The sequence below is a fragment of the Tachypleus tridentatus genome, chromosome 6 (genome assembly GCF_004210375.1).
Source record: "Tachypleus tridentatus isolate NWPU-2018 chromosome 6, ASM421037v1, whole genome shotgun sequence".
NCBI classification, from domain to species: Eukaryota; Metazoa; Arthropoda; class Merostomata; order Xiphosura; family Limulidae; genus Tachypleus; species Tachypleus tridentatus.
The window spans coordinates 109,081,879-109,097,652 of NC_134830.1; the positions used below are offsets into that span (position 1 = coordinate 109,081,879).

General features: G+C 32.5%; 1 protein-coding gene across 2 annotated transcripts in view; it reads left to right on the forward strand.

Annotated features, from left to right (window-relative positions):
- The window catches only part of LOC143253278 (uncharacterized), a 37,336-nt gene that overhangs the window by 17,217 nt on the left and 4,345 nt on the right, over positions 1 to 15,774 (forward strand). The window contains exons 3-4 of one of the 2 annotated variants that reach the window (XM_076506878.1): positions 4,866 to 5,082; positions 8,784 to 8,933. In XM_076506878.1, coding sequence (XP_076362993.1) covers positions 4,866 to 5,082; positions 8,784 to 8,933 — 367 coding nt within the window. The remainder of the gene's footprint in view (positions 1 to 4,865; positions 5,083 to 8,783; positions 8,934 to 15,774) is intronic. The other variant, XM_076506879.1, reaches the window with a different exon arrangement.

Genomic DNA, 15,774 nt, shown 5'->3' on the forward strand with positions numbered 1-15,774 from the left:
AAAATAAGTAATAAGTGATCTTCAGCCAGAAAAAAGCTATAAAAGTATGTTAACTTTTATGATGTTTTACAATCCATATCTGTAATGAGACGTTTAATGAAGAAAAAAGTCGATAAGAATTCTTAGGTCGAAGAGCCCCCCGCTGGTACAGCGGTATGTCTACGGATTTACAACGCTAAAATTATAGGTTCGATTCTCCTCGGTGGGCTCAGCAGTTAGCTCGATATGGCTTTGCTATGAGAATACAACCACACAACTTAGGTTGAAATACTGAACGAGAGATTTACAACGTATAACGATTGTGAATACGATATTCACTGGTTTGACATGATTTAGAGGCCCGGCGTGGCTAGGTGGTTAGGGCGCTCGACTCGTAATCTGAGGGTCGCGAGTTCGAATCCCCGTCACTCTAAGCATGTTCGCCCTTTCAGCCGTGGGAGCGTTATAAGTGACGGTCAATCCCACTATTCGTTGGTAAAAGAGTAGCCCCAGAGTTGGCAGTGGGTGGTGATGACTAGCTGCCTTCCCTCTAGTCTTACACTGCTAAATTAAGGACGGCTAGCGCAGATAGCCCTCGTGTAGCGTGGCACCAAATTCAAAAAACAAACAAACATAATCTGGTATACAAATCATTTGAGGAAACAATATCTCTTCAAGACTGTATGTATTGTGTTAAATAGTCCGATTTATATAGTTGTCAGCTATATATTTAGCTGATGTATTTGTTTCGATATCCGTGATGGGTACAGCACAGATGATCCATGATATAGCTTTGTGCTAAACAACGAAACAAACAATATGTTTGTTTGTTTTTTGTTTATTTCTCATGTGTGGTTTATACTCATTATTTTGATATTATTCTGTCGTGATGGGTTGTTGAATAATAATTACCGAGTTTTGTATGTCTGTTATTAACTTTTGTTTACATGTTTATTTCTTCAGTTTATTGTTGTAAATAGTGGTTTTGTTCTCCACTGGGCGGCCTATAGGTGGTTTAATGTGTACTGAACTTGTATTGTGTTGTAGCTTCATTCTACTGTTCTGACTTTACATTATTAACATGTCCTCTGTATGTTTTCAGTGAAATCGTCGACATCGCTTCATATGGTTGTGTATCTGTAATTTTTTTTTTTCTTGGCGTATAGATTATTGGTATTCAGTCGTCAAAACCTTAACATAAGCACTTGAAATCTTGTGATTTAACACTTGATAGCAAAAAATCATCATTAGAGAAAACATTACGATGTGTTTAAATTAAATGTTTAGACCTCGATACTGTTATATGCTGAAATATCTGTTCGCAGTTATATACACTAGCACATTCATTAAGTTTGAAGCGCCAAAACGTTGATTGGAATAATAATTCGGAGAAAGAAAACGATTAAAACATGTTTGCTGTTTTGGTCGATGGAATTTAAAATGCACGTAGTTCATTAAGTTGTTAGTTTGAGAATTACTCGCAACCTCTCCGACTTTGCACACTTCTCCGACTATTCTGTCCTTGTAGTCTTGTAGATTTCCAGGTCTTATGAAAATGACTGTATTACTGATCTAAGAAGTTGTGATTGGTCTAGTCATTACTGGTTAGAATATGTTGAATTGGACAGTTTAAAATATAATTTTATTCGTTCATTTTTAGTGACCATTTGTATAAAAATATTTCTGTGTATTTGGTATTAAATCTTTATCATTTCGCTAAGATTAAATAATAGTTTTGTAGTATTTGTTTGTTTGTAGCTAAGCACAAATCTACACAATGGGTTATCCGTGGTGTGCCCGCCATGGGTATCGAAACATGGTTTCTAGCCCTCATACACACGGTGGGGGTAAAAAATGGGCCCACTTGTGTTTAAGTTGTTATAGAAATATCAAAGGTGTGACTTTCGGGCCTAAAAATGTACCTAATTTAATCTATACTAATAACATACTATACTAATACGTTTAACATGTATTTTATGCAAATGGGGTATTACACCCCTTGTCTAATGTCGAAATTCACGTTTTCCACATTGGGGGTCATTTTTGACCCCCGTTTAAAAAACTCAATTACATTTCTGGTAAACAATCAAATAATATATTGATATGAAATTTTGTGTTCTAGAACACTCTATAAATGTTCTCGAGCATTCTAGAATATTCTTATCTACGTTGCATAGAGAGCCCTCAATCGATGATGAATCAGGAAAACCTGAAATAATATCATACTATAACTCCACCAAAGGAGGAGTCGATACACTAGACCAAATAGTTAGATTCTTTTCCACAAAAAGACCAGAAGGTGGCCAATGGCACTATTTTATAACATTCTTGATGCTGCCGCATACAATGCTTACCTTCTCTATCGCCAGCGCCATCCAGAATTCGCATCAAAGTACCAAAAAAGAGCAAGACGTGAATTTCTGAAGTTGCTTACTGATGAATCACTGCCTGAAGACGATACAAATGAACTGATCCCTCCAAAAAGACAAAGAGTTGCTGATGAGAACGTTAGGAAATGGTGTCAAATATGCGCACGTGATTCAAGGAAAAAAACTTCTTCAAAGTGTATCAAATGTAGTAAAATGACTTGCAATGATCATAAAGTTACCCAGAGTGTATGCATAAATTGTATAGAATAAATATTTTGTCCAAATTTATACTTTGTTTATATGACAATAATTTTTTTAAATATTTTTGGTGGGGTCAAAAATGACCCCCAGTGTGGGCAACGTAATTTTTTTGAGTGTGTGTACTAGGGCTAGCGTTATAATTTTAAACTCTTTAGTCTCTTCCATCACAGTATTTTAACTTCTTTAACTCCGTAATATATATATATATATATATATTTAGGCATCTAGTAAAAAAAACTGTAATATGGCTTGAGTGTAAACATAACTAGTCATTATTTAATACTGTTGTAACGGATTTATTAATATATATATTTATATTATTATCGATGTTATTTGAGTTAAATATGTATTTAGAGATTAATATAATGCGTTGCGAAAGCCCGCCTGTTCTCTAAATCTGTAGAATATTCTCGGGTGTAAGAATCAACAATATATGCTTTGCATTGTTGCCAACTGAACTTCTGAGAACTTTGCCCAAAGCTTATAAATCGACGCTCGAATAAGCAGTTTTCAGAATACTGTTAGCTTATTAAAGCTAGCATACTATAAGCCTATGAAGCTATAATTGTGATTAAGGCTTATTAGTCGGGAGAATGCAGATACTTAACCAAGAACGTTTAAAGATTTCGAACATTACAAACTTCTCAATTTCGGACGTTAATATGTCTTAGACGGAGACCCACTCTCTTTTTTCACCGAAACATTCAAAATATTCAAACAGTCCACTTCTTCTATTTCTAAAGTGAATTGTACTATATAGGTGATAGAATTAACGTGTTATTGCCATGTTGCCATACCAGAAATGTCATCCACATATTTTACCCGCAGCACCGGCTTTTTCACTGATGTTTCTAATGCTCGAGTTTCAACATCAAACATGAAAATTTCTGCTAACAGAAGTGATGATGTAACCCAACTGACAAACCTTTACCCTTTTTATAAATTTCATCACCATTTTTAAAATGGGTTAAACATTTTTTAAGTTTTAAAATATCTACTTCTAGACATGAAAAATTTTGCTAGCTAGTAATCTATTTTCTAAACAACATAGTACTTCTTCTGTTGATACATTTGCGAACAATGAAAAAGCGTAGCTCAAGAGTAGGTGGTGGGTGGTGATGATGACCAGTTGCTTTCTCTCTAGTTTTACACTGCTAAACTATGGACGGCTAGTACAGATAGCCCTCGTTAGCTTTGCGCAAAATTCAGAAAACAAACAATTGAGATTTGTCTTCATACACTCACTGAAAACGGATAAAACAGTATAAGAGATCTTCGTCTGCTGTGGAGTAGCTGTATTCTTTATGTACAACATTGTTTGTACCTTTTTACATTTCTATGTTTCTGCTGTCAGTATTTAAATTCCAGAAAAAGGTTACTCATTGTATACATTTATACTTGCCATATCAGTAGTGTGTACAAAGAATTATCTCATTAATAATAACAACATCCAGTAACATGACAAGGGAAATTAAAATGAAACTATATATAGTGTTAAATTCAGAATAATAAAATATATTATACTATCAAATTTCATTAAAACAAAACAACACTTAGACAAGGATCAAAAAACATAGAATACTGATGGCAACTGCGTGAGTACACTATGTTAAATCACGTTTACTTTTGTTATGTTAGTATAAATATCAGAAAAGTTTTAAAAAATATAATTCTGTGAGACCTCTTTTTGTCTTTCCATACATTTTATGTGCAGAAGTGTTAGGAGTAGATTTAAGGCATATTGTAAAATTCATTTCCCTAAGGTTGTGCAGAACAACTTCGTATAGAATCATCTTCCACAAAGTTTTTAATTTGGAAGATTAACAGTCGTAGCATGTAAAAATCGAACCTCGTCACGAGAAAGAATGGCAAGAGAAAAGTAGTTCTTAAAGTATTACTCGTTATGTAAACTGCATCAGATTTCTTCTTTATTGTCGCCTGGTCATTTAATATCTGTACAAAATATATTGTAAGGAAATTTCAAAATTAGATGTCAAGGTTTAATGCTTTATTTCTGTGCCTGTGATCTAATATATATGCATTACTTGCATATCGTTAATTACATTTATTGAGTAGTATTTCAAATTTGATTCCAAAAAAGCTGTTTATGGTAGATTATTTTCAACCAAATATATGTATGTTTATTTCCTCAGCGGCCTTGCGTAAAACCATAAACTGAGAATTTCAGTATGTTTTTAAAATCATATAACTAAAGACTTTTTTTTTATTCCTGGTCAAACGTTTCCTTACTCGTAGATAAAATTTATCCAGATATGATTCCAGAACCAGACTACAATGATTCGGAGGAAGACAAAGAACGAAAAATTCGTCAGCCTCGGTCTAGATCTCGATCAACTAGTGGGATTCAATACGATAAAGAAGGTTTTATCCTGCCAAGGAAACCTGCTAATCCTTGTCTAGAATCATCTGAGAGACAAAGCCTCCATAGAGAACTACTTTTCAACCAGAGAATGTAGGAATTCTGTTTCTTCTTATGTTTGTTACTGTTATTGTTGTTTTTTGCAAGTGTATTTAAACTTAAATATGATTTAAGACTCATTACTTGGGAATGCTATTTTATAACAGTAAAAAAAAAAATTAAAGCATTACTCCACAAAAGATTTAGATTAAACCTTCAACAGGAACAATGCTTCAGGTAGTTATGGTACAGGTTCGATTATATACATTCGAACGCATGACCTAGTAACAAGTCCTGGAGTATCTCAGTTATAAGCTTAAGGACTTATAATGCTAAACATGGTTTGATACCAAGGTAGGCAGAACAGACGTATCTCATTTCGTAGTGATAAACAGCAACCCCTCGGTGGAATCAGCAGATAGCCCGATGCGTCTTTACTATAAGAAAACACACAAATTAACAGCAAACAAACCAAACCGTGCTACAAGTCTCAAACAATGGAGATGCGTCTACCGGAATTGGGAATTTATTTTAAAACGAAAAGTGATCAAACATATTTTTTAACTTTCAATAATTTGCTTTCTTTTAACAAGGTAAAAAAAAAACCCGTTAATATATATAATTATATATACACACACACCAACACCGCACAGCCAGATAAATAAGTAAATAAAGCAGAAAGAAAAGAAAATAAGGCCCAACGTTCTCGAATCTCGCCAAAAACAGGTGAAAACAAATAATGTTGTGGGAGTATTTCTGAAAACAGCAATAACTTAAAGTTTTAATTACATTACTGGAAGAGAAAAATTAGTTTTCAAACTGCTAATGCAAGATATTCATTAGACTTGGAAAACAGACTGATGTACTGTACGAGTATATTGGAATTACAATCGATAATATCGCTAATAGTGAATACACCTAGCTGACGAAACAATGCATTATTATTATACAGTAAGTAAGAACATGTTGTTGTTTTTGGAATTTCGCACAAAGCTACTCGAGGGCTATCTGTGCTAGCCGTCCCTAATTTAGCAGTGTCATACTAGAGGGAAGGCAGCTAGTCATCACCACCCACCGCCAACTCTTTTACCAACGAATAGTGGGATTGACCGTTACATTATAATGCCCTCACGGCTGGGAGGACGAGCATGTTTAGCGCGACGCGGGCGCGAACCCGCGACCCTCGGATTACGAGTCGCACGCCTTACGCGCTCGGCCATGCCAGGCCAAGTAAGAACAATATATTAAATTAGATCTATTCATTATTGGGTGTTTTTAGTTTTGAACAATGTAGGTAGGTTATTTTAATTACAAGCTAATATTTATATATATATATGTGTGTGTCACATATGTGTATAAGTTTAACATATGTAAAATTACTATCGGTAATAATAACTTTTAAATCGTTTTTTTTTATTCTATTAAATTAAATAGTACTTAGTTATATTCAATGGATCATACCTATTGTTCCGATTGATGCCAAAGAAAGAAAGAAAAAATTAACTCATTTTTGTCAATGGCACTTGCAGTTGCCGTTTTCTTCTATTAAATTATTTCTTGAAGTAATGTTGTAAAATTTTTAATGTTATAAAAAATAATATAATTTCTTGGACAACACCAAATCCACCTGTGATATGACTTTGTTGACACTTGATATGACACTTGAATAAAGCAGGTAAGCTTCATGTATATATTTGTACTTCAATACAAAATCAAACGAACAACAAAAGGTGTGCGACTTGTAATCTGAGGGTCGCGGGTTTGTATCCCCATCGCGCCAAACATGCTCACCCTTTCAGCCGTGGGGGCGTTATAATGTGATGGTCAATCCCACTATTCGTTGGTAAAAGAGTAGCCCAAGAGTTGGTGGTGGGTGGTGATGACTAGGTGCCTTCTCTCTGGTCTTACACTGCTAAATTAGGGACGGCTAGCACAGATAGCCCTCGAGTAGCTTTGTGCGAAATTTAAAAACAAACAAAGAAAGACAAAAGAGTAGTCAAATGATACTTAAATGACTCCTTAGCATCTGAGATTGAATTCTGAGGTTAAACTGTAGTGATAATCATCAATACATGTGCTAATATAGACTGTAATCAAACATTAAAAGAACAATAAGAATCTCTATGCCATTAGTCGTATGCATGTTCCAGGTGTCCTGTTCTGAGAATACAAAATTGTTGTCACACATTTGCACATACTTCCAGCTTCAGAAGGGTTTACCCAGTTTGTTGTTTTAGCTATGATTACTTGGTGATTTTTGTGTTCACCTTTGGCCATTTTACTGTATGATTATGTCACAGTGTGATCACTTGATAATGCACAGAGGTATTTAAAGAAAGTACAGGCTGTTAGAGCTGTTCAACTGATGAATATTAGAAAAACAAAAATCAGGTAAAAGATTCTTTTGGGGTTTTTTAACACACTATTATACAACTGGTTTGTAGAGTAGGCATAGTGAAGAATCTTTTAGCTCATACATTGCTACACTATGTATAGCATGACTTTTGGAATTACAGTTTACTGCTTGTGCATTCAGGATAGTAACAGGATCAGGTTTTACAAATCCAACTTAAGGTACAGAAAAGACTTGCTTCTGTCTCATAGTTAACTACATTTCACATCTTGTTTGTACTTCTACAAAGATCATGAACATTGAAAGCAATACCACTGGGTGCTTGCAATAATCTTCACAGACTTGACTTTTATGTGTGTAATTTCTTTTAGTATTATGTTACTGAATGTGGTTTTTTCTGTATCAATTCAAATGGTTTTTACAGACGTTATTGTGATTTGGAGAACCAGATTGGCTTCACAATGAGATATCAAAATTGTATTGGACTCACTTGTATGTCTTTTTTGCAAATGTATTTGGCCCAAACTTTGTTTTTGATACTGGGTAATGTTTTATCTCATTGTTTAAGGATCATAATTCATTGCTATAAATATAACAAGGAAATAAAGATCATTTATTGGTCAGCAGGATGTTTTGGTCTAATTTTCACAGAATACTTGTGGAACTTCTTTGAACGCCAGTGCTAACCTAACCTACTATGTTATATTAGGGAGCTTAACCTTGCAGTAATTAATGGATTAGGAAGGCTACCTATATCATCATCTGCCAACTGATTTGAATTATGCCTCACAGAAGTAGAAATGTATTTATGTTAAGAGTAGCAATGTTATTCATTGCTAATCATCTCTCTTTCCCAAATATGCTTTTTTTCTACCTATGTAATCAGTCAGTTCCTAATTTAGACCATTTTGAAACTGATGATACTCATGTTACACAGGTTGCAAGGGGGACTTAACTATACATCAATTGTAGTCAACAAGTAAATGGTGTTTCTAAAATAGAAGAATATCTGCCCTTCATTTTGTTGAAGAATAACTTAACTATAAAATATGTGTTCTTAAACATTTTTGAGTAGTTTAGTTTGCCAATTTCTGGATTTGGACATTGGTAGGTAATCCATAAAATAGTTTGTTCTATAGCAATTAAACAAACAGTTTATTTATATTTCAAAATATGTGTCTTCTTTAAGATAATATAACATCCTATTTAATCACCATCATACAGTAACGTGCATATTTAATGTTCAAAAAAATGTGATGAACTCAGTCACTTATTATTTCTTGTGAATAAAAATGGCATGTTATGAGGTACATGGCCAAATACATACCATTAGTTTTCAACCATGCCTCATTTTTTATTAAATTCATGTATCATATTTTTTGTTAATGGGATTTATCTATAGAGGAAGAAGTGTTCTAAATCAGAAAACAGAACTACAGAAGGCTCTAGAAAAATTCAAAGATGAACAGAAAAAAATGGAGATAGAAGAAAAAATACACACTAAATGCACAGCCTCAGAAAAGAAGTTGAAACAGCAGGCCATTAAAATCAAGTAAGTAAGATTTATAAATTGTGTTTATAAACCATAAAATCTGAACATAGTCAAAGAATAACAAGTATATTCACATAACAACATTTTTTTTTTGGAAACTGCTAAAATCTGAACCAAACAAATATATAAGAAGTACTGAAAAACTTTGTATAACAGAACTGAATATATTTCACCATGTGTTCCTTCTCAGATTTTGTTCAAAGTATAACTGAGAAAAGATATATATTTTTGCTTCCAATCAAGATATCAAATATTTAAACAATGTTGCATTCTATCTGTTAAATTTAAGATACCATACAATTTGCTTTGTGACAGTATAAGTTTATGGAGAAAAGTTTTGAACAAAAGAGCTTATTTTACATCACAAGATGAAAAAGATAAGTTCTGATCATAGATTTTTCACAGGAAGGTTTTGTTATTCTCATTTAGTAAACTTTACTATTGGTCATAGTAAATGTTTTTAAAGCTTATGATGTGAAATGAAATATATTTATTGTAAATGCTGCTGCTTTTGTACATCAATGAAATAAATACATTTCATAATTTTAAATATTTTTAAAGGTAAGTATTTGTTTATTTTAACATTTTATTGCCTGTTATAATGATTATATTTTGACATGATATGTAATACATTCATATCCTTCTTATGTGGCATATTTTTATATTGCAGTTGTTTAATTATCACCTATACCACTTTTTAAAAGTTAGCAAGCAGATATTTATCAAAAGGAGATTATCATTGACTTTTTTTGTGACACTTAACCAATCTATCAAAATCATCCACCTCTGGCAAGTGAAGCGAGGCAGAACTGAGTATGGAAATTAGAATATAAACATTCTTCACATTTGTACTGTACATATGAAGCCATATCTACATGATGACTATCCAGTATCAAGGAGAACTTTCTGTCTGTCTTTTGATGCATCTTCTTCTTCTACATGAGTTGAATTATCCAGACCCAATTTGGCATACTAACTTAGTAGTCCAAAAGCAAACTAAATTCATATTAAACCTCCCATAAGTTTAGAAATAAAAATATCATATGGAATAATCCACATATCATTGCTGCAGTAGCTATTAAAATAGCTGAGATTTGACAAAACTTCAAACCACAAGAAAATTCTACAAGTCAAATATTATAAATAAAATTTTTGGCATTTTAGATTTTTCCTGTAATAACCAAAATATACAGTAATAAAATATCCAGCTGCAATAAGGAGAATATATATTTTACTGCTGTTTAAGTTTCTCACTATTTTCTGATTCACACCACTTAACTCTGGTTTGTACTAGGGTTAAAATACATTCTGAAGCCTGAATTAGAGAAGTATATCATAATTAAAATATTCATAGGATATCTTTATCTTCTTGATGTAATACATATATATATATATAGTTTTTCTTAGAAGCAAACATCAAGATTATTATTAAATTTAATTAATTAAATGTACCAAACTCAGAAAGTAGAAATCTTGAACACATCTCTACTGTAAAATGGGCTGCTCTGAAAAAAAAAAAAAAAAGTAACACAACATCTTTGCCATTTCTGTCAAGTTCCTCAACTTGAGTACTTGCCTCTTCACTTCCCCTGTTTTACAACAATTGTTTTGGAGAATGAATGCAAGTCAAAATCCTCATAGAGATTTTGCTCATTTTTAGCCAATTTTTGCACGTTTTCTATATTTTCAAGAGAAAAAAAAATATAAGTGCACTGTCCTTAAAATAACCAGCATAAATTTTATTGTAAAACATTTAAAGAACATTGCAAGAGCTTCAAAAAGAATGCCCATTATGGACTGAAAGTTCATTTTTATTGTTAGACTTTCACCATATCTTCAGGCTTTCAGAAACCAAAGGCAGAGTTAGGTATGTAATTTTTCTGCTCAAAAAATTTAATTATCAACTATAATCAATCCAGCAAAATTCTTGAGAAATTACAGATTAAAAGTTTGATCTATTTTATCTAATAAATAATTTAGGAAAATGTGGATTTTGTATCTTCTGCTTCAAAAGTACAACACTTATAAAATATATTTTGATATTATAGAATGAGAATAACCTTAACAGTGTTATTAAAGAAAGAGATTACAGTGTAGTGATTAATTATATGCAAAAACGGCTCGTTTGGGCTGAGAAAACACTTTACGTAGAAGAGCGAACAACGTTCGACCTTCTTCGGTCATCGTCAGGTTCTGATTCTGAACCTGACGATGACCGAAGAAGGTCGGAACGTTGTTCGCTCTTCTACGTAAAGTGTTTTCTCAGCCAAACGAGCCGTTTTTGCATATAATTTCTCAACAAGTGGGTTTCTCGTCATCACTGAGTGTAGTGATTGATCAGCCTCTTCAGCCATCCAAGCACTGTGCTGTATCTAGTGGTTGGGCAACTAGGATTTTAGGTTGTATCTACAGAAATATTGAGTGACAAGTTTAAAAAGGTTATAATTTCATTGTATAGGTCACTGGTTATACCACATTTGGAATATTGTGTTTAGTTTTGTGTTCCTAACCTTAGGGAGGACATTGATTTGTTGGAAAGGGCTCAGAGAAGTGTTACTAGAAAGTGATCATGGTGTAATCGTTGATCATTCTCCTAAGCTATTCAAGCAGTGTGCTGTTACTAGTGCTATGGCAAATAGAATTTTAGGTTTTATGTACAGAAGTATTGAATTTAAGTTTAAAGAGGTAATAATTTCATTGTATATGTAACTTGATAGGCCACATTTGTGGTATTGTGTTCAATTTTGGGTTCCTTACGTTGATTTATTGAAATGGGTTTAGAGGAATACCTGGAATTAAGTGGTTGTTGTATGAGGAAAGGTTAGGGTTTCTAAAATTATTTTCTATTGAAAAGAGAATAATTAGAGTGAATTAATCGAGGTATTTAAGGTTGTTAAAACAGTTTACAGTGTTGATGTATCATATTTTTATATTTAATGGTGGAAATGGTAGAACTAGGGAGCACAGATATAAATTTTGTCAGGATAGAAGTCAACATTTATTTATTTGTTTTTTGAATTTCGTGCAAAGCTATATGAGGGCTATTTGCACTAGCCATCCCTAATGTAGCTGTGTAAGACTAAAGGGAAGGCAGCTAGTCATTACCACCAACTCTTGGGTTACTCTTTTACCAATGAATAGTGGGATTAACCATCACATATAACTCCCACATGACTGAAAGAACGACCATGTTTCACGTGAGAGGATTTGAACATGTGACCTTAAGATTACAAGTTGAGCACTCTAAACACTTGGCCATGCCAAGCTTAGGAATCATCTTCAGTGAGACAGTTTTACTTTTTAACAGGGTGGTTGGCATCTTGCCTCTAGATGTTGTGAAGGTAGTAAATTTAAGTGAGTTTAAGATAAATATTGATAACTATAAGAATGATAAAGGTTGGCTTTTTGGTTTTGTATTATTTGTATTTTCTGTTCTTATTGATTTTTATTTAAATTTCACAGTTATAGTTTAGTTTAGAGGATGGGACAGCCTAGATTGACCATTTAGTCCCTTAATTCTTGTCCTTAAACATTATGTCATGTTCACAATGATAAGAAACCCACTTGAAGTACAAATGTATCACAGGACGGCTAGTATGAGTTTCAACACTCTTACAAAAATAAAGCAGAAAACAACATTTCGATGTTCTTAGGTATGTTCAGGTTAACAAAGAGAGAGTTTGAAATTGATCATTGCCAAACGCATGCCTTAGGGATGAAAGTGTAAGTGTGTACAGGATTGTAGGGGGTGTTACAGTTAGATGTTAGGTTAGTAATTTGTATAAGTATTAAGGTGTTTCTTTATATTGGCTTAATTTTGGTTTTAGTTGTTGTATAAGTAGGGCTACTTCGGTTTTGCATTTCTTCATATTTGTTTCTATATGTAGTATCTGGGTGTTTTCTATGGTTATGTTGTGTTTACTTGATTTGCTGTGTTCAAAAACATGAGGTTTTTTTTGTGTTGTTTCTAAACAGCTTTATCTAATTTTATTTTATACTAAAATATTGTCATTATTTTCTTTAACACTTCCTACTTTTTTATTCCCATACTTATCTCAAATTATAATTTTAACTGTTAACAAAATGGTATTTTTTCATTTGTTAAAATCTTTATATCCATCTTTTTTTATTCATAAAATAATAAAAAATAGGGTTCAGTGCTATCAGAAGTGGGGGTGCAGTCGCATCTTCTTTTTCAAGTTAAGGCCCCATTGGCATTAAACTGTTTATGAATAGATATGCAAAAACATCTAACTCTTTATTAAAAAGATTATTTCATCAACAAACAAATTTGTCAGTAGAAACTACATAATATAATAAATGAATGAGCTCCCTCCACAATGTCATCTGATGTAAAAAATAAAGTAAAATATATTAATAAAATTCAGAGCTAGCAACTCTAATGAAAGTAAAATGGCACTTTGTATATTAGAGTAGTGCCTGAGTATCATCAGTATGGTCCCTATACAACTGAGTGGCAGAATCCAAATAATCTCATTTAAACCAGAAAAATAATAGTAAATGTTTTATAAGCCATAGCCATAGCCACAGTGAGGCACCTCAGGTGTGTGCTCCATAAAATTAAATATATAAAGGAGCCCAATGGTAGTAAATGGATAAGAAAAGGCCCTTACAAATATAACTACTACTTTAATCTTTGTTGTTACAGTATAATCAATTGCTTACAAATCCTAGATAGTACTTAAATTATGTTGATTTTTCTGTCCACATGAACATTGATTTATTATTCATTAATCATTTTGCAGCAATTAGTTGTTTGGGGGTGTCAGTTGGTATGATTTTTATATTTTATGAGAGATAATTAATTGTTTTGTCCTGACCCATGGCTTTCAGATTGCATAATGGTATTTTAGAAAAGTATTCTGATAAACCTATATTATGAATACTTTTTGCATTATGAGCAAATACTTTTATATTATGAGCTGATTTTTAACACCATTTTCACCTCATATTTTCGTTTTTTAATAACTGTAATGTGCAAAATTTTAATATCTTTATTTATGTGGTTCCTGGATTAGAGTAAATAGTAAATTAGAGTAAATAGAGAAAATTGTACCTTCCTTTTCAGAATTCTTTGTATGGGCCAAAGATAAGAGCTAGATTTCATTTCTGCAAAGCTAGTACCTTTAAAAAGATTTCCCAGGTTTTGTTATGATTATTGTTATTTTTTGTTTTGTATCTCAATTTCCAATATGCTTTCTTTCAAAATATTTTGGAAAGTTGTCATGATCAAAACCAGTTTCTTTGGTATTGAGGCTAATACCTGAGTCATTAAACAAAATATAATAACTTTATTTGAATCTACAAACAAATATTTATTCACTATAACATATTCTTCAAGTTAAGCCTCAGAATTAAAGACAATCAATGTTTTAACAACTCTCTTTCTTCAACTTTAATTACAAATCAATACTCTAGGTTCTTGAAAAATTCTTCAGCTTCATGTGAAAGACAAAGTTTCTCCTTTACTTTTGTGAAATTTACTCTCCTTTGTATCAAAAATTTTAAACATAATCTGTTAATATTAACTGCCAAAATATATCCATCTATTGGATAAGGATATTATACAGGAGTAGAATTAACAAATTACGAATACAAATTTTTAACCTTTTATATCTTGAACTTTTACCTAAACATAATAAAGAACTACCAACATCTACAATGAAAAGTATTTTGAGAGGATTCAGGCAATTATTGACAAACTGAATAAAACTAATTTTGACATCATTATAAAACACTGTAAAGTTATGCATTCAAAATTTAGACATATTCCTATAATATCATGTAACTTGTACAACATACTGGAAAGTTGTCAGAGCTTTTGATTAAAAATCTTGGTTTAGCATGTTCATTACAAAAAAAAAAGGTTTCATGTGGGGATGTTATAATGTGGGTGTCAATCCCACTATTCATTGGTAAAAGAATAGCCCAAGAGTTTGCAGTGGGTGGTGATGACAAGCTGCCTTCCCTATAGTCTTACACTGCAAAATTAGGGACGGCTAGTGCAGATAGCCCTCGTGTAGCTTTACACAAAATTCAAAACAAATCAAACTACTAAAAAAGAAGGCATTTCCTGCACTCTTTTAGTATTGGGGCTGTGAAAAGTGATTTGAAGTAGTTAGGTAACTGAAATTTGTCAGTGCATTCGGAGTTTTACAGTCGAGCATGAGAAGCATGGAAGTTTCTAAATGGCACACAGAGGTATTTAGGAGCCATTTAAAACACTTTGGTAAATATTGTACAAGCCAAGTACAATATTATGCCTGTAGCTGCTTTCAAAATGTTCCTGTCTGCTCATTCTACTGCTGCTATAATGCTTCAACTTTCCCAACCAAATCAAAGGTAAAATTGTTTGTGTATCTCATAAAAGGTTGGCAGTTGCTTAATTAATAATGCAGAGAATGTGGCTTTATTGATATATATATACTGAATTTACTCAAAGCAAGTAGATAAACTTCTTCTTCGTGTACAATGTATATATTAAACTTATTTGACTGGTGAAATATTATTTACGAAAATAAATAAATATGTGTGTGTGTTTTCTTGTAGCAAAGCCATATCAGGTTATCTGCTAAGTCCACCAAAGGAAATGGAACCCCCGATTTTGGCGTTGTAAATCCATAGACTTACCGCTGTAGTAGCGGAAAGCAAAATAAATAATTATAAGATGGACTGGATCCTCCTCCTACATACAAGGGGTGTGCTGTGCCGTATGAACCAAAGCAAAAATTTTTTTCACATATGCAGCATTATTAAATGAAATAATATGTATATACACGTGTATGAGGAAAGTATATGTTTTAAATCGATAAATTACTTA